The sequence below is a fragment of the Acomys russatus genome, chromosome 6, assembly GCF_903995435.1.
Source record: "Acomys russatus chromosome 6, mAcoRus1.1, whole genome shotgun sequence".
Taxonomy (NCBI): Eukaryota; Metazoa; Chordata; class Mammalia; order Rodentia; family Muridae; genus Acomys; species Acomys russatus.
Genome location: NC_067142.1, coordinates 66,214,483 through 66,233,679, shown reverse-complemented (window position 1 = coordinate 66,233,679; position 19,197 = coordinate 66,214,483). Strand labels below are relative to the sequence as shown.

The following is a 19,197-nucleotide window of genomic DNA, read 5'->3' as shown; positions in this document are numbered from 1 at the left end:
GGGCCATTTCTCAGGGTCATCAATGCATTTTAGCTTATACATGGAGGGTGTAATTAGTGGTTTCTCTGATCCCTAGGAAGTGCATTGAATTCTTAACTTAGTGCATTGCATGCATAATAGGCTTTAGGGAGAGCTTAAAATAGAGGAGGCATTGCTGTTTGGGTGGTGTTACTTACTGGTTATCAGGGGGTACAGCACACATGTAGGAGTTCATTTAGTACCAAGGCTGCTCGCTGATCTGTGACATACTGTGGATCCTACATCCCCAACCTTAGGAAAACTTTTCCTGTTACACCTCAGAAAGGAGCCAAGGTGAGCTGAGCCCAGCCTGTGAGCTGTGTCACTCTTGTCCACTCTCTGAGGGGGAGGGCTGGTGAGTCAGGGCATTGGTCAGTTGTCTGTGTGGTCTGGTCACAGGTGATCCGCTTGGATCCTTCACCCTATTCCCTGTCAAGGCTCTGTGATTCTGTGAAGTCTGGTCTCTTGGCTTTGCCGTTCAGCTCACTTCTTTGGTGTTTTTCAATCACTCAGTTCTGTGCTTGTTAGTCTATGCTAATTCAAAGGCACAAATTATGTGTCCTCACAGTCTCAGTTGCATAGTAAGGTAAAGTAAGCCAGACCGAATATCAGCATAGAGAAGGGAGTGATTGGCAGTTGTCAGCTGCCAGGAAGAAAGCAGCCAGTGCTCTCTAAGAGCTAACTCCTGGTAACTCAGCCATGCTCCAGTGGAAGACCACATATCCAAGCATATGTTTGGCAGCACAAATTGGTCTTGAAAGGGAAAAACAAAGCACCCCTCCCCACATACACATTTCCCCCACAAATGACACAAAGTTGGGTAGATCGGGAAGGGGGTAGATCTGGAGAGGGTTGTTGAGGATGAATACGATCAAAACATGTAGGAAACTTCCCTCTTAACTACTTAAAAAATTAACATTGCCTTACCATTGTATATTTTATACATGATGCAACTTTGATTCTATTAATTATTTTTGTTCTTGTTTTTGTTTTCTGTTTTTCGAGACAGGGTTTCTCTGTGTAGCCTTGGTTGGTCTGGATTCTCTTTGTAGACCAGGATGATCTGGAGCTCACAGAGATCCACCTGCCTCTGCCTCCTTCTGTCTCCTGAGTGCTGGGATAAAAGACCTGTGCCATCACGCCCGGCCTATTAGTTAATTTTATTTATTGATTGATTGGTTTTTTTGAGACAGGGTTTCTCTGTGTAGCCTTGGCTCTCTTTAATTCTTTTTTATTCTCTTTCTATCTTTCTCTCTTGTCACACACATGGAGGAGAGAGAGGGAGAGAGGGAGGGATGAGAGAGAGAGAGAGAGAGAGAGAGAGAGAGAGAGAGAGAGAGAGAGAAGAGAAGAGAAAACACCACAACCTTGTATAAAATAAGCATTCTTCTGTTGGCTTCCATTTCCAGGTGGTGTTGTCTAATTTGTTCCTAGGACAGATCTGACACAGATGTAGGACACACAGTAGGTTTAGTCCATGGGTAAAACAGAAGCTTAGAAACTTGAAAACTTAGACTTTAGTTGACTAGAATGTTGATATTGCCAAAGCAAAATATCTTGATTATTTTTTGCAGAAGAGGAGGATGTTCTTAATGTTCCTCCTCACTAATTACTTTCTTCAGTTTCATATTCTTCTGTAATAGTGGGATTGTCTCTCCCTTCCTTCATGCTAGGGCTTCATATTCATTGCTGAGCTTTATTTTTTTATTTTTTATTTTTTTTGGTTATTCCACGCAGGGTTTCTCTGCATTAATAGCCCTGGCTGTGTCCTGGACTCGATTTGTAGTCCAGGCTGGCCTGAAACTCATAGAGATTGGCCTGCCTCTGTGTCCCCAAGTGCTGGGATTAAAGATGTTTGTTATAACGCCTGCCTCAGCCAGTGCCTAGCATCAGACTTAGAACTGGTGAGGACCAGGGGAATCCAACTGTTGAATTAAAACAAAGCATCTGGAAGGCCTGTGGTGGGTGTTGATGTGATGTAATTTCTGCCCAGTGCTCTGAATGTCAAAGTGAGATTCATTGCTGAACATCTTAACTTCACCCCCAAGGTTTATGATGGAGTCAGATAAGGACCCTTTGTCCTTTCCCTATATAACTCAGTGCTCCTAAGTCTTTCACTGGTTTTGACCTCAATAGTATTTGAATGTCTGCACGGAAGTCCTCATCCAGCTTAATTTGCGTCTAATGCAGCGAATCAGGCCTGAATGGGCCGCGCGTTCTTCTTGATTGTTTTTATTTCCTGTTGGAGCATGGGGTAGGGGAGGGAACCCACACTGCTCTCTGATTCTGCCACTCACAAGCTATGTTTCTGTTTCTTCTCTGAGTCACAATTTTCCCCTCTGTGAAGATGAAGGGTTGCATCAGATGCCGCTTCAGGCCACCTAAGCTCTTGACCTGGCTTCGTGGTGTTCCTGGTCCAGGGCCACATGCCTGGTGACTGGCTGTTTCTCAGGCGGTTGAATTTCTGTGCAGCTTTCATAGGTGCTTCTCATCCTCACGGCTAAAACTTCTCCTCGCTGCTCTGCAGACCAAATATGAGTCCCAGGTGGGCAGATGGAAGGTGCTGCCTGCCCAGGATGCTGCCCTAGTCTTTGCCCAAAACCTGCCTCTGTGGCAAGATCCGGGGATATTAATTACAACAATGAGGCTCCAGACAAAGGCTGAACAAAATCCAGAGACGGTTTTGTCTTACAGCTTTTACCTGTCAAGTCCTCATAAAGAACAATCAAGCTACCATATCTAAGCTTCTGCTAATGGTGACTAAGAGACAGTCCCTGGATGGTTCTGTCCTGCCTCTGTCCCTTTTAGAGAATTGCATAAGCATTAGCCTACAGACAGGTCAGCACTGTTATTTTGCACCCAGACCTGAGTGTTGAAGAGTAAGAGAGAATCTGCTGTGAACTTTGGCACACTCACTGGCCCCACTGTGTTATTACTGATCAGTTGTAACTGTCACAGCAGGCAGTCTTCAAATACTTGTATTTTTGGGTGACTAGAAGAAAGACATGTGCTTCAATCGTCTTTGACTAGAAATATAAAGATGTGGCTTATAGCCGCATTTGAAACTTTTTCCCGGAGTGTGTGTGTGCAATTGTGCATGGATGGGTGCACACATGCCTGTGCGCATGTGCGTGTATGTGTACGTGTGTGTACGTATACCTGTGTGCAAGGGAGAGTTGGGGAGGATTGGCTTCTGAGGCTCCGTCTTGACTGTAGTTGAAAGAAAGGACTTGAGCGTATGTCTTATCTCTCTTCAGGTCCCCTGCACCTCAGCACCAGAGGACAAACACCGCAGGCCTCGCAAGTGGGAGTGAGACACCGCGTGCAGGGCTCTTTCTCTCTTTCCTCCCTTCCCCCACGGAGTTACTAGAAGGTCATTTTCTGAGTGTGCTCTGGAATCTGGGCTGCTGCTTTGTTCCATGCTAAATGAGGCGAGAACTGCCGCCCAGGTCACATTGGGCATCCAGCTCGGCGGGACACTCAGCTGTGCACAGAGCAGATCTGCAGGCCAGGAAGGACTTTCCCTTTGGAGCAGAGCCACTGGCCTGCAGGAGTGTGTCCTTGGGCCAGGCTCCACTTCCCTTTCACTGATTCATTGGAGCTTTTCTTGTTGTTATTGGGTTTTATTTATTTTATTTTATTTAGTTTGGCTATGGAGCAGGGGTTGGGGCAAGAGTCCCACTCTAGCTTAGGCTGGACTAGCTCACTGTGTACCAAAGGCTGGCCTTGAAGTCACAGTAATGCTCCTGTCTCAGCTTTCTAGGTTTTGGGACTAAAAAAGTGTGGGCCACCATGCCCAGCTCAGGGGCTAGTTGAGTCTTCCCTTTCAAGACCCCATTCTAAGAGCTATAGTACAGAATAAAAATAAAGTCCCCGTAGGGGCTCACACTTTATCCGGGAGGAGAGGAACCATGTGAGCCAGATAGAGCTCTCCTGGCAGACCAAATAACTGTGGGGAAGGATATGAGCAGGGTAACAAAGAGCAGCTTTAGCTGGGGCCACAGTAGAGAGCGTTTATTAGCTCTGGCAGGATGACCCTACTGAGTTTGTGACACTTTCCCTTGTAAGCTGTAATTCCTGTGAGTCCACTCATCTGTAGGGCATCAGGACAGGGGATGGACCACAAAACTCAATGAGATGGGTACATTCCAGCTGGAGAGTTCTAGCCACATGCAGGCTGTCACATGGCATTTGTGTGTGTTGGAGAGGGGACAGGGTGTGGCCAGGAGAACAGAGGGGTGTGAGGAGATGGCCAGTGCATGGGATAGAAAGCAAACCTGATTTGGGGGAAAGAATTGGGGAGAATATAGTGGGCTGGGTCCTGCACCAGAAATTGGAGGCTCTGGAGAGATCTGGTAGCTTCTCTGTCTCTGGCGTACTCCTTCAGAGTGGTGCTCTCTGTAAAGGGAAGGCTGTTATGACATCTCATAGCACGTGCTGGGGTTGAGACTCATCCGGGCTGTTTCAGAGAGAAGAGAGCTGGGAAAACAGCAGCACTGGGACCTTTTATATTTGATCTGTTAATGTCACTGTGTCCTTCTGGTGGGGTGGCTGTACTTTCGTTAGCCAGTCAGTGGGGTTTGTTTTTTGTTTTGTTTTGTTTTTGTAACAGATCCATGCTGGAAGATTCTGCCGCCTTTCCGAATGTGGTCTTCTTGTTCCTCAAAAGAGTTGACTTGGTTGCTCTTTAATCCTAGCTCCGAGGGCAAGGACTCAGCCAACTCCCATTTTGGATGATCTGTCAGAACAGAACCCACATGTCCCTAAGCATACTTCCTCTCTAGGGTTGGAGACTTACCAGTCTCAGCCTGGTTCAAATTATTCTAAGCATTCAAATTATTACTATTTTAATTAGTAGTCTTTATTTTGGGTTCACATGGCAAAAAAACGTCATTGTCAGAAATATGTGCTGGGACAGGGAGTCCGATACCCCTTCTGATCAACAACTGTATTAACATATAGTTGGCCAGTAACGGATGCCTGTTATAAACAGCCTTAGCTTTTGTTATACTCTGCTCTCTATGCTGTAGTCTACACATCTATCTATCTATCTATCTATCTATCTATCTATCTATCATCTATCTATCATCTATCAATCTATCATCTATCAGTCTGTCAGTCAATCAATCTGTCTGTCTATCATCTATCAATCTATTGTCTGTTATCTATCTATCAGACTGTCAATTTATCAATCTATCTGTCTATCATCTGTCTGTCTGTCTGTCTGTCTGTCCATCACCTATCTTGTTGAGTATGAGTTTATGTTTGTTTTTTGTGGGAGGCTTGGTCTGCTCGTCCAATCATGTCAGAAGCAGACTTATATGCACTGTTGGTCTTTGATTGAATTTCTGCCCTGTCTCTGGAGACACAAGCTTTGTAGACAGAGAAGCCCCTAGAGGAGGGCGACGGCAGACGTCACAGGGGCCTGTGGGTGGCGAGTGTTACATGGGTGGATATGCCAAGCTGTTCTATCTTCCTGCTGCTTTCGTTCTCAGTCACCCGCTGGGAGACACCACAGTTCAGTGCACCACAGTCTGCATGAGATTAGGTGGAAGGAAGGCCATGGAAGTTCTTTATGAGGGGGCGTCATGTCTGTTCATGCTAAAGTTGTTCAGAAACCCACAAAGAAGTACTTGAAGTTCTTTGGTGAAATTTGTGTGTTTGTTTCTTCGAGACAGAATTTTTCTGTGTAGCCTTAAGTGTCCTGGAATCACTTTGTAGACCAGGCTGGCCTCGAACTCACAGAGATCCACCTGCTTCTGCCCTCTGGAGTGCTGGGATTAAAGGTGTGTGCCACATGCCTGGTTCTTTGTTAATCTTATATGCAGTTAATTCGTGCTTCTCTGAAACATGAAGCCACAACTACAACATGTCTGTCTGCTTCTTATATCATGATTACTCATAGAGTTTACAGTTCTCTTAAAATTCCTTAAAATTTTTCCTTTTCTTTTTCATTGTCTTTGTGATAGAATCTCAGGTAGACTAAGCTGTCCTCACATCCATGAAAATTCTCCTGTCGCAGCTTCCAGGTGCTGACATGACAAGTATAAGTTACCAGATCTGACCTTTTTTTTTCTTTTTTTTTCGGGGCGGGGGGGAGGGATTATGAAATTTTTCTTTCATTTTAGGCATTAATCAAAAAATTGTAAGCTGTGATATTTTTAAACTCCTTTATGTGAGTCCTCCCACTGCTCTGAATAGGGGTCCTATGTGATGTTGCACAGTAGGGGTACCTGGAAGGAGGACATAGAAATATTATAGATGCACTAAAGGCCGAGCGATTAAAAATCCACCAGCAGCAAGGTTTAATATACCACCGTCCTTTGGTAAGCTGGGAATTGTGTGTTATGAGTATCTGGCTTGGTCCAGCTCAAGCACCCGGATGACAGTCAGGTATATTATAAAGCCATACTAGGAATGGGAAGGATGGCCCGACGTCGGGAAGCAGAGTAGTAAAGTCAGTGTTGGAATTCCAGCCAGAAGCCAGGGGTTAGGCCTTTCCTTTAATCTCTCCTCTCAGCCGAGATTCTCCCATGAGCACCTGGGGCAAGCATACATTCATTCTTATGAGAGTGCAGTCAGCCAGTTGATGTTTGAATATGTCCTTTATACCTTGACCTGTGGTACAGTTTGTGGGCATGGTCAGTCCCCGAATACTTGTTTTTAGTCAAGTGCGGATGCTGCAAAAGAGAGTTGTGGCGCAGGGTGTAGAGTCAGGGTAAGAGCCTGCCTTCTTTACAAGTCAGCAGTGAGGTAGAGATCCAATTCAGTTAGGCGGAGAGGGACCGGAGTATTTAGAAGTGCAGGTAAGAGCATGTGCAGAACAGAGCGAGTGTATGTGCAGAGCTCTCTGAGGAATTGGAAAGTCTGCTGGTGTGAGGTGAAGCTGGACCACATAAGGCCAGGTGAGGCTGCTGTTTGTCATCCTCAGAGCATATAGAAGCTAGCATAAGAGGTTCGTACATGATGCTCACAGGAGCATCAGCTCCTCTGGACCCGGAGTTCGAGATGGTTAGGAGCCATCATGTGGCCTAGGTCCTCTGAAAAAGCAGCCATTGCTCTTAACTGCAGAGCCATCTCCCCGTCTGCAAAGTGACAAGAGCGAACAACTCTCAGTGATTCCTAAGCTGGAATTATTTGGTGAGAAGTCCTTCTAGCATGAAGCCCGAGGTCCAGGCTTGAACGACTGGGGTGCTCATACCAGGGTGAAGAGGGATAGGAAGGGAGGGAGATGGGGGTGGGGAGGAATGAGGAAGTGATGTGATGTGGGGAGCTGAAGGAAAGAAAACAAGCTGCCATTTTGAAAATTATTCTTTTAATTTCCAGTTAATTGAACAGGCTCCTTTCGTTGTCCCATTCATGGTCAGTCCATGAATACTTGTATTTAGTAACGTGTGGATGCTACGAAAGGGAGTTGTCGGCGGGGGGCGGGGTGTAGAGTCCTCAGGTAAGAGCTCACCTTCTTTCTTTAGAAGTCAGCAGTGGAGAGGTGGAGACCCAGTATCCTGCAGAGGATGCAGATAAATGGAAGGCTATTTCTCATTGATAACTCCCACACCCCCAGCCCCCCACCCCCTGCTTTTGATATGAGACAGGGAACTAGCCTTGCCTGATCCCAGTAGGACGGGAGTGTAGCCACCACCTCTACAGTTGGCTCAGCTTGGTAGCACCTTTCTGGCCTAAAGTGGGAGGCTTCTAGCTTAGTATGGTTTGTTTTGAAAACGAATCGCACTTGACCAACCAAACTGAGTGATCAGCAGGATGCTAGGCGACCAGCAGGCAAGGAGGACTGGTTGTGGATTGTCTCATGACTTGCTTGAGGTACAAGCTTTAGCTGTGGGGGTGGTAGCGGTTCAGGTCAGGTATGGAGATGCTCATCTGGCCGTGGTAGAAAGGAACGCGGTTTCACCCATCACACCTTCTGCTTTTGCCCGAGGAGCTGCATTTCTGACTGCTCTGCTTCCCCGGCATCATGTCGTTCGTGTGGATATTTAGCTTTTGTCTGGGAGATGTAGACCTGAGTCTGCTTGGTGTACTTCCTTCTGATCTCTTCAGTTGACCCTAAGGTGCAGCTTGGTGGAGCCTGGCTAGCTCCCCCAGACACATTTTTTTTCCGGAAGGCAGATTTGTGATTTTCTTTACAGGGAAGAAGGTGAGGGAAGAAGAAGGGAGAGTAGGCAGGTGGTGTGAGTGTGATGAGGCAGTGGGCGTGCGGTACGAGTGGGTGGGTGCTCGAGGTATGTCAGCACACACATATGTATATAGCAAGTGTGTGTGTAGGTGTGCGCTTTGTGTATATACCAGCTTGGGTCAGGGCTGGTGGGATGAGGCAGGCCCTGGTAAGGTGAAGATGGCTGTGTGAATAGGGGCCCTCTCATGTAGAATTCTGCCCCCCTTGTCAGAGGACCTCATCAGAAGCTGGGGAACTATACCTATGTTGCCTCTCCTGCCCCCCCCCCCCAATTTCCTTACTGTTCCAGTATTACAGTCTAGCTGCCCCCTTCCCCCAGGAAGGAGAGGTGGGCTGGGGTAGAGTAGCCAGTGGACGGGTCCTCTGTGGGTGCTGGAGTTCAGGCTCTGTGGTTAGCAGCTGACTTGAGGACATGTACCTCCTCCCCTTCCTGCTCAGGCTCCTCTATTGTGAGTGACCTTGTTCAGTCCTGAGACCTTGGCCTTCACGTGATTGTAGGAGGGAATTGAGCCCCAGAAGGTTGTGTGTTTCTGACCGCAGTAGGTTCAGCGAAGATCAGCATGGGACACGTAGGAGAGGGGATCCTGGAAATTCCCCCTGGACTGGAGGGCCTTTCAAGTTGGGCAATCATGAGTGGCGTCGTGCCATCTCTCTGCCTCCACAGGTCACTGACATATTGCTGACCTTGCGGCTCCAGCAGAGTTCACGGGGGGGGGGGGGGGGGCGGGGGGGGGGGGGGGGAGCATTGCTAAGCACAGAGAAGCCTTGACCACCTATTCAATCCAGGGGCTTTGTTGCCTCAGCAAGGTGCAAGGTCCTATGCCAAATAAACTCAACTACTTGGGTGGGCTCTGCCAGGGGCCAGCCTACAGTGTGCCCATGGGTTACCAGCCGGCTCCTCTGCTGCTGGGAACTTCATTCTTCTTGTGTCAACACAAGCCGTTGAGTCAATACCAGGGGAAATCCATTTGTTCCCAGTGTCATTTGTGAAATGCTTCTAACCAGAACCAGTTCTTAGCTCCAAGTGCTGGGAAAACTGTGCTTTTCTTGTACCCACAGAAACTATCTTTCAAACAGGACTGTTCCTATTTCTTCTATAAGCACAGTCTTTGCATAGGTACATAACAAGCTATCCAGGGCTAGCTCCTTGGCTACTTCTTGGACATGCAGATAAGATGAGTCACTGAAGTGCAGCGATCTGGTGTGAAGGGTCTGTCAGGAATGGAGGCGATTCGTTCAGTCTGATCCACCTGTGTGCGTGGACTTAGGTACCTAGGTTGTGTTTAAAGTCTTGAAAGGATACAACCTTTTCCTCCTTGGAACTAATTGTCTAAACCTATGCCCATTGGTAAGCAAAAAAGGCGACTGGCACTACCCTGTTGAGAGTGGGGACTAATCCCTTTTGTTTTGCTTATTTTTGCATTATTTGAATAGTCGTTAGCAAGGAAATGCAGGTTAAACATTAACCTGAATGCAGTCTGGTTTGGTGGATTACTTTAAAGTATAATCAGGGGCAGGTGTGATGGTGCACACCTGTAATCCTAACACTTGGGAGGCTGAGACAGGAGAACAGGTGATTTTGAGGTCAGCCTGACTGAAAAACCAAAGACAAATAAAAAGCACAATTGGGTAATTTATTTTTTTTACATAAAAAGTATTACTCTATTCTTTCCCCAATCAGGAACTCACAAAATGTTGGAGGTCTCCAATATGTCTAGAGATAACTTGGCAAAATTCCAATAATTCAAAAAAGAGTAGCCAGATGTGGTATTTCAGGCTGCAGTCATAGCACCTGGGAGTCTGAGGCAGGAGGGTTGCCATGAGTTCAATACCAGCCTGGACGACATAGTGAGTTCGTGCCAGGCCAACCGGGGTTTAAGAGTGGGGCCTTGTAAAAGTGCAGACAGAAACAAAGCAAAAACCAAAACCAAAACAACAGAAAAAAAAAAAAAAACCCAAACAATAGCAGGTCCAAAAGTATCTGTTTTTCCTCTTAGTGCATTTATTTTTTGGCAAGCACTTTTATGTAAGAGGTGTGTGTGTGTGTGTGTGTGTGTGTGTGTGTGTGTGTGTGTGTGTGTGTGTGTAATTTATTTGTTCTTAGAGATGAAGAAACTGAAAGGAGAAAAGGGAAAACGCCCCTTCCCGTCGTGCCATACAGTCAGTGGTGACGATGCCTACAAGTAGCCTTTCTGATTCAGACACCTGCTTACCCAAGCACAGGGCTTTGCTCCATTAGGGGCGAGATGAAAATGGAAGGTAATTTCTGGTTAGGCTGCTTGTTTACTATTAAAAGCTAGAAACTATTTCAAAACCAGATGATGCCCCATGGCCTTTCAATTTCCCCGTATGTAAAATGACAGGGCGGGGGTGGGGGGGGATAAACCATGGGGCCTTAAAGGCTTTTTGTGCCCTAACATTCTGGAATTAGGCACATTGCCTTCCCTCCTCTCTCAGTCTCTCTTTGCTTCTTTTCCACAGTACGTGGGAAGCCTGGATGTCCCAAGACCCAACAGCAGGGTGGAGATCGTGGCTGCAATGCGCAGAATCCGGGTGAGTAGTCAGAGGTGGGGCTGTGTGTGAATCTGGACTTCAGGCATCCTGCTGCCAGAGCTGAGCGCCAGACTAGGTGGCTTCACCCGGCCAGGCCTCAGGGTCCATGTTCCTGTATCATGGGGACACAAACTATGGTGAACTGTGCAACAAGGGCCAATGGTTGAAACCGATATAATGGCTGATGGCCAAGCAGTGTCATCCTTCCTCTCTCCTGCCCTGCAGCTCTTCCTGCTGAGATGCACACGTGGTAGTTTGCTAGGCAGAAATGCATGCGTGGTGATTGGCTAGGCAGAAAAAAAGAATGGCAAAAATACAAGAGCAAAAGTTTAGTAAGCCACTGCTCATTCGTCAAAACATCTTAAAGAGGTAATTTATTGTGGTACAGAAAAAAATTGAAAAAAAAATTTGAATTTTGAAAAAATACTTGAAAAAAATTTTTTTTTTTCGAAACAGGGTTTCTCTGTGTACCCCTGGCTGTCCTGGACTCACTTTGTAGACCAGGCTGCCTTAGGATTGACAGATCCGCCTGCCTCTGCCTCCCGAGTGTGAGGATGAAAGGTGTGCGCCATACTTGAAAATTTAAGACTGGGCTTGAGATTTCAACAAAACTTCCTTGGTCAGCTTCTTGAGGCTTCAGGATATAGGAGCTTTTGTTTGTGTGTGCGTGCACGTGTGCATGGACACATACACCCCTACCCCACTCCTGGAAGAGTGTGGTTTGTGTGACAACCCACTGATGTGTGGGAGCCCACTGTCTTTTGACTCTGGTCCACAGAACAGGGGTCGTGAAGGCGCTCTCAATGGAGCTCTGGACAGGAGAACAGGAGAAGAGAGTGTTTTGGAGGTGGGCTCGGGATTGCTCAGGTGTACTGTAGTGTCTTGTGGGGAGGGAGGTGGTGTTAGGGTGGCTGGCTCTGTCATCTCTGGGTGCAGCCCGGCTTCTGTCTCTGTCCTTTGGAGTGATCCGTTCACCTAAATGGAGCCTATTGTTCTGCTTCGCTCTCAGTAGTTTGCCTCTGAGCTGGTTCCTTCCCCTATCAACAGAAACCTCAACTTGGTGGCGTCAGTGGCGGAGAGAGTGTAGACATGCTTGCTGTTGGCTTTCCGCATGGCCCATTGATGTTTCCAGTGTTGCAGCCTCTTCTTCTTTACCAAGTTGAACTTATTAAGACTACACTGATATACAACCATACTGCTTTCATGGACGTGGTAATAAGGAAATTTGAAGTCCTTTCATGAGAGTAATTCCACTGACCGGTCACAGCATCAGAGGATCATGTCACGTCTTTTTCTAGATTAAACTGAAGCTCAAAGAAATATATGGAGAAGTCATAGAGGCCCAGGAATTCACTTGTGGCCCGAATGCATTGCGTCACTCGACACTTGGTCTTATGGAAAAGCTGTTTCACTCCCCTTTTGGCTGCAGGTCAGGGCTTCATACTTCCAGGCCTCTTTACTTCCTCCTTAGCCCTCCTCCATGGATAGAGGCAGAGGGCCTGTGTCCTGCTCGCTGCTGCTGTAGAAACATGGGGCCTGGAGCTGCCCACACTCTGGGGTGTCCACCAAAGTCCTCTTTTATTTGTGTTTGATATTGAATATTTATTATTTATAGCTACTTTAGGTGAGGTGAGGACACTCTTAGTTCATTTCATGGACAATGACCTGTAACCTTAGGTTACAGGCTAAGTACCTCAGGTCAGGTCGCTGTTCACAGGCAGCCCAGGGTTCATATTCAGTCCGTGCTTTGGCCCCCAGTGTCCTGCGAAGTGTTCCTCGGAAGGCTCATTGTGACCCTAGTTGGGTGAAACCAAAGGACTGGGACATGGCACCTTCCTGGAAAGGGAGCCTGTGTCAGAAACACAACTTAGACTGGCTAGAGAGGCACAGGAAAACATTACCTGGAAGCTGGGGCGGGCCAGACATGATGTGGCACTAGTTGGTCTTGGGCTCTGCAGGAATCTGGCCTGGAATGTCTCCTCTTCCTTCGTTACCTGCCAGCGCTGGCAGCTGCACGGCCCTTCCTACAGCTCCTTTTGTGGGAGCTGCTTCCAGCTCTTAATGAGCAGCTCATTACATTTGAGGGAGAAATTAATTGGTTAGAAAGTTGTTTGGGCTGGCCGTCCAGTCGCTTGTGTGGACTGGCTGCCATTAGTGGCAAGCACCCTGATTGTGTGTCTTCCCCCGAGCCCCACAATTCACTGCTAGGTCCAGGCTGCTATTTTCCTCTTTCTCTGCCTTTCAAAAGCTATTTGGGCTGTAATTACAGCTGTCAAGAACTAGGGCATGGGATTTCTGTGTAAAGGGCTGTAGCTGACACTGTCCTTTTATGTTGAGTCGTGCCAGGCTAATGCTGGACAGGACACTGCAGGCTTTGGTTGCTGGGTGTTTTTCTGGGTTTAGAAGCCCCATGTCTCAGGGCTCAGTCAGAGCAGTGGGTAGTCCTGAGAGCAGCTATTGATAGGGACCACAGAGCCTCATAGGTGAGATGTGAACGCTTTGCCAAGGCCTCTGTTTTATTTTGTTTTGTTTCTTTTTCTCTTTCCCTTCTCTCTCTTTCTTTTTTGAGACAGAGCTTCACTAGGTTGCCCACTCTGACCTTGACTTTGAGATCTCCTTGCCTCTGTCTCCTGAGCGCTGGGGTACAGGTGAGGGTCACCATGCCCATTATGTCCTAACTCTGTAGAGCTCATTTCCTGGTCCCCTCTGGAGAGCTGTGTTGTGATGTGGGAGTAAAAACCCTTATGTCTCCTGAAGGACACATCCAGGGAGTGAAGGGATCTGCCCGGCAGCGTCTCCAGCCCTCTTAGGAATTAGGGCTCTAGTAGGAGAATGTTGCTCATCTCCATCCCCATGCTCCAGTGTGGGCTCCTTGACTGCTGAGCTTCCTCTGCACTCTCCTCGTTTTGTATTTGTTTTTTCCCCCTTGTCTCCATACTCTTTTAAGGGGAAAAAAAAAAAAAAAAGGGCTGGAGAGATGGCTCAGCAGATAAGTGCACTGGCTGTTCTTCCAGAGGTCCTGAGTTCAATTCCCAGCAGCCACATGGTGACTCACAACTATGCATAATGTGATCTGGTGTCCTCTTCTGGCCTGCAGGTGTACATGCAGGCAGAACATTGTATCATCATCATAATAGATTTATTTATTTATTATGTATACAGTGTTCGCCTTCATGTACACCTGCATACCAGAAGAGGGCACCAGATCGCATTATAGATAATCATGAGCCACCATGTGGTTTTTGGGAATTGAACTAAGGACCTTTGGAAGAACATCCAGTGGTGCTCTTAACCTCTGAGCCACCTCTCCAGTACCTTCTCCATACTCCTTTTGAACTTAATGGTATCTGTCTTAGACATATCTATTTTTCCCCCTTTTAATATGCTCCTAAGAAATGGATGGCAAAGTGCATAGCATTAGATTTTGCTTTTAAAGGTTGACAGTTCAGTAGTTAATCTTCTTACTCTTGCATTTAGAATCTCTAGTCTTTTTTTATTCCTTCTTCTTCTTCTTCTTCCTCCTCCTCCTCCTCCTCCTCCTCCTCCTCCTCCTTCTTCTTCTTCTTCTTCTTCTTCTTCCTCTTCTTCTTCTTCTTCTTCTTCTAACACTGAAACTTTGTAACCATTAAATACAGTCCTCTCTCCCTCCAGCCCTGGGTGGCTATCTTCCTACCTTCTGTTTCTGTGATTTTGACTACTTTAAAATGTCGTAAGAATAAAACCATTCTCTGTCCCTTTGTACTGGCCTCATGGTCCATCCATGGTGTATAGTGTCAGAATTTCCTTCCTTTCCAAGGCCCCCTTGTATTCCTTTGTGTGGGCAGACCCCATTTTCCTTATGTATTCATCTACTGACGAGCATTTGTTTGCATCTTTTAGCAGTTGTGCATACTATTGAATGTATATGGCTGTGCAAATGCCTTTATGAGAGCCTACTTTGATGCTTTTCTCCTGTGTGTACATGCAGAAAAGGGATTTGTAGATCATGTGGTAGATTAAATATTTGAGCTGGCATCTCATTATGGTATCTAGGCTGGTCTTGAACTTGTGGGTGTAAATGATCCTCTTACCTCAGCCTCCTGAGTAGCTGGGACTATGTGCATGCCACTGTGCTTGGCAGCAGCTGTGTTCTTTGAGGAACCTCCAACACACTTTTCATAATGGTTTCATTTTGCCTTCCTACCAGTGATGCACAGCAGTATGTACTCTGTACATTATTGGTAAAGGGAAAAGAAACTAAGAAGGTATATGTGCAGTTGGGAGATTAAACCTGATGGCATAGAAGGGAAAAGCCTTGTAGAAGTATAGAGAGATGAGCCAGTAATGATAGGTGGCACAGCTTCGATGATGAGGGTGTCCAGCTCTGAGAGGTCTGGTACTGGAGGAAGGGACCACATCCTGTCACAAGCATCTTTGACTCTCTGGTGTCTAAGACGATGCCTAACTAGCCTGTGCCCTTTGTTCCCAGATAGCAAGCCCGGTCCCTGCTACTTCGCTTTCATCTCCTTGGGAAGGGCACTCAATATAGTCAAGAGGGCTCTTAGCAAGGAGTAACGAGAGCTGGGCTTGAATCTTCCCCTTGCCTTAATGTGTGACCTTGGCAAAGCAGCTGACAGCTGTTAATCTCCCTTTCCTCATTTATAAAAGACGGCATGTTACTTTTCATCTTGTCTCTCCAGTGCTATTGTAGGATCCAGGATGGTGCGTGAAAAAATGCTTTATAAACCATAAAGGGCTATTTATATTCATAGCCATCATTTTTATACCTTTCCTTTGGGTTTCAGAGCATTTCATACATGCAGATAAATACCCCGAGACTTCTGGCTGCTTTTAACAGTCAGTCTCTTCAGTGGAATGTTCCTTCCTTGAGGACGCCATCTTGAGTAGCTCATCTTGTCCTCTCCTGCTCCTGCCACAACATATACTTCCCTGGTCACATAAGGGTCACTGTATTCCTAGTGTCCAGCACATGGCCCTGGCCTCCCACTGGCTTCTTTGACTAGGAATGGGGCATATTCTGGTCCACACTGCAAATGGCTTCCAAAATGATGCAGCCTGGAATCAGTTACCTCCTTAACGTGTCTTGATTTTCTCTGGTGTGGCTACACAGGAGAAGGATGCGGTCATTGGCTTGGTAACCAGGAACTGGCCATGTTCACCTCTTCTTCCTGCAGCTGCCACCTTTGCCAGTTTTCCTAGAACTTTTCTCAAGGAAAACAAAAGGATGGAAAAACATAAAAGGCCCTGCGTGCTTTTTTGTGTGTGTGTATGGGGCCTTCCTTGCATTGGACATATTCTTAGTAGCTCATTAGTGGCTTTGTAGTGGTGACTGGAGCCATGGGCTCTGTCTACATGCCCTCTTTCTCCATGTAGTGTGGCTTCTTTGTCACCTTGTAACTGTCTCCCTGAGTAGCTTACCTCAGTCAGCACTGGGCTCCTTGGTCATTAACTGCTCTCCTTTTTGTCACAAATTCAGACTCTGCAAGTACCACCACGGTTGTGTTAGCTTGGCCACGTCACTTCACAGGATACAGTAACCAGTCACTCTAAACACAATGGCTTAAAATATCTCCCAAATTCTCTTGTAGTTCTGGGGGTCAGAAGTGTGAAATGGGGAACCACTAAGGCATCGGTAGGGCTGCTTTCCCAATGGGAGGACCGAGGGAACAGTCTGTTCCTTGCTGGTCTGGCATACTGGCAGGTGGATCCAGTCTGTGGCCCATTGAGTACAGTCAGCTGAAGGTCTCAATGTAGGTGACCCAACATGCAACTATAAACTTACAACATGATGATATTTTTAAAAACTGTTGTTGTTAATCTAATTGCATGGTTTTCAAATGTGAACTTTTCATATCACAACATGGTGTCACCTGTCAAAAGGTTGGATATGCCCAAAGGCTGCCCACGATTTTGGCAAGCGTCTCCTGTTTGTCTTCAGAACCGGTGGTGCTGCCACTTGTGACACCTGCTTCCAATCACCCCATGGCCTCACATTCTGTTGGGGACCTTTGTGATCATCTCTCTCTCTCCTCCGTTTTCTCCCAAGAATCCCAGATTATTTCCCCTCCAGGGTTCATCATCTCATCACACCTGCAGAGTCATTGTGTCACGTAGAGTAGCAGCTTTAAAGGGTTGAGAGGCATCAGTCTGTCCATCCCAGTGGGTCAGAGCATCCGGCCTCACCTCTTAAGGAAGTTTTCTAGTGAGGCAGAGTGAAATTCAGATTCTGTTTCTACTGCATGTGGTCTGGGGACTTTGGACAAGGTTCTCAACCCATCAGTCATTGCTTCATCATCAACAAAACTAATATGAAATCTTTTCAGGAGATTGATTTAACCAGATATATGTGAACACATGTACAATACAAAGAGATGTGTGTGACACTTGGACTGTGTACCCTTGACTGTTGTAGGCTGAAGCAGCTCAGTGGTAGAAGACTTGTCCCTGCACCACCACAACAAAACAGCAACAGCAACACACACTGTCATTTGCATACCTCCAGCTCCAGTGATCAAACGGCAGAGGCAGAGATGGTCACTAAGTTTGAGGTTGGCCCTGCTCTACACAGTGAGTTGCAGGCTAGCCAGGTCTATGTAGTGATAGTGTACCTCAGCAAACAATGCCCCCCTCAAAAGCAAAGCTAAACCTTCTAAATGCCAACAGATCTCCCAAAAGGTTCCTTCCTAATTACTGTCTATTGAGAGCAGTGATGAAAGGGTCAGGAGACCTTGCAAGTTGGATGGCAGGTGCACACAAGCACCCGAGAACCATTAGTTTTTGGTTTTTTTGTTTTTCGTTTTTTGTTTTTTTTTTTAAATTAAGGACATGGATTCATTGGCTTGGAGCCGAGTTTGTTATTTTCTTTAACCAGTTTCTCAAAGTAGGTTCTCTTGAAATTTACGGTTGTATTCTTAGGAGCATGAGAGGTTCTCCGTAAGACTTTAAAAAAAAAAAAAAAAAAATCCTGTTTTCATTTGATCCTGATGTGAACAAAGTAAAATAAGCTTATCCTTGAACAGCTCCTGGGCTTTTAGCCTTCACTCCTGAGATTGTGTGCTGTGTCTTCCTAGTGTGGACACCGACAACTCCTTTTGTTGTTGTTTATGCTCTAAAGGAGAACGGAAGGCTCTTAGTATGTATGAAATGAATTCCCATAAGGCAAATGGACATGTGGGTTCGTTGCACAGGTAGGTGCTAGGAGTTAAGATTTTGTAGAGTTGAAGTAGGGGAAAGTGACTGAAGAATGGCTCCAGAGCCTGACACATAGGCTGTATGGAGGACTGGCAGCAGGCCATGTCCCTGGCACGGCCATCTGGGTCTCTCTCAGAAAGTGTTTTTGTTGCTTTTAGTGTCTCTTCTGACTTGTTGGTACCTGTGTGGTCCTGGTGGACAGTCTGACTATCACTGCTGAGTCTGCCTGCTCTGGACTCCAGGGAGCCCAGATAAAGCATCCACTGTGTGTTCCTGTTGAGAGCAGCGGTATGAGTTCAATTCAAAGTCTTCTCTGACTTGGTTGAATCTATTGGTTACACAATATAACTTATGTTTAAATTATAAATTTATATAAGGCCTGTATGCATAAGTAGTTTATATCTAGATATATATTTTACATATTTAAATGATATTATAATTCGCCAGTACTTTTCTGGGTAATGACTTTATTGAGATATATTTCATAATCCATATAATTTATACATCATATACTATACAATTTTAGCAATGGGATTTAGTATATATTCATATATGGCTTTGTGCAACTGTCACTTTAGAAGTTATTTCTTTCCCCAAGAAAACTCTGAAACTACTAAGTTTTTAAATTTTTTGCAGCATTAGAGGTCAAACCCAGGATCTCCTGCATGCTAGACAAATGCTTTGCCAGAGCGGTGTGCTTCTAGCCAACTCTGCACTTTTTTGTTTTGTTTTGTTTTTTTGACACAGGGTTTCTCTGTGTAGCCCTGGCTGTCCTGGAATTCACTTTGTAGACAAGGGTAGCCTCAAACTCAGATTTTCCTGCCTCTGCCTCCCAATTGGGGGGATTAAAGGCATGCGCCACCACCCCTGGCTCAACTCTGCACTTCTAATCTTGTATGTCCCAGTCTCCCCAAAGCTCCCAGACCCACATATCTACCAATCCACTTCCTGTCTGAATGGATTTGCCTATTTTGAATATTTACTATTGATGGCCTCATAAAATATGTGGACCTTTGTGTCTGGCTTCTTTTAGGGTTTACACAGTTCATCTGTGCTTTTTTATGCATCAATATGTCATTTATTTTTTATTATTGGCTAATATTACTATACTTTCTATATACTAGACATGAGCCAGACAAATAGTGGGTGTTTGCTTTTTTGTTTTTGTTTTTTTTTAAAAAGGGGACTGACTTAGTTTTGTTTAAAATTAAGAAAAAACTTAATGTGGTTTCAGCAGCATATGA

General features: G+C 46.0%; 1 protein-coding gene across 3 annotated transcripts in view; it reads left to right on the top strand.

Annotated features, from left to right (window-relative positions):
• Nos1ap (nitric oxide synthase 1 adaptor protein) overlaps nucleotides 1–19,197 on the top strand; it is a 288,416-nt gene that overhangs the window by 67,791 nt on the left and 201,428 nt on the right. For all 3 annotated transcript variants that reach the window (XM_051147818.1, XM_051147817.1, XM_051147819.1), the window contains exon 2: nucleotides 10,691–10,762. In XM_051147818.1, coding sequence (XP_051003775.1) covers nucleotides 10,691–10,762 — 72 coding nt within the window. The remainder of the gene's footprint in view (nucleotides 1–10,690; nucleotides 10,763–19,197) is intronic.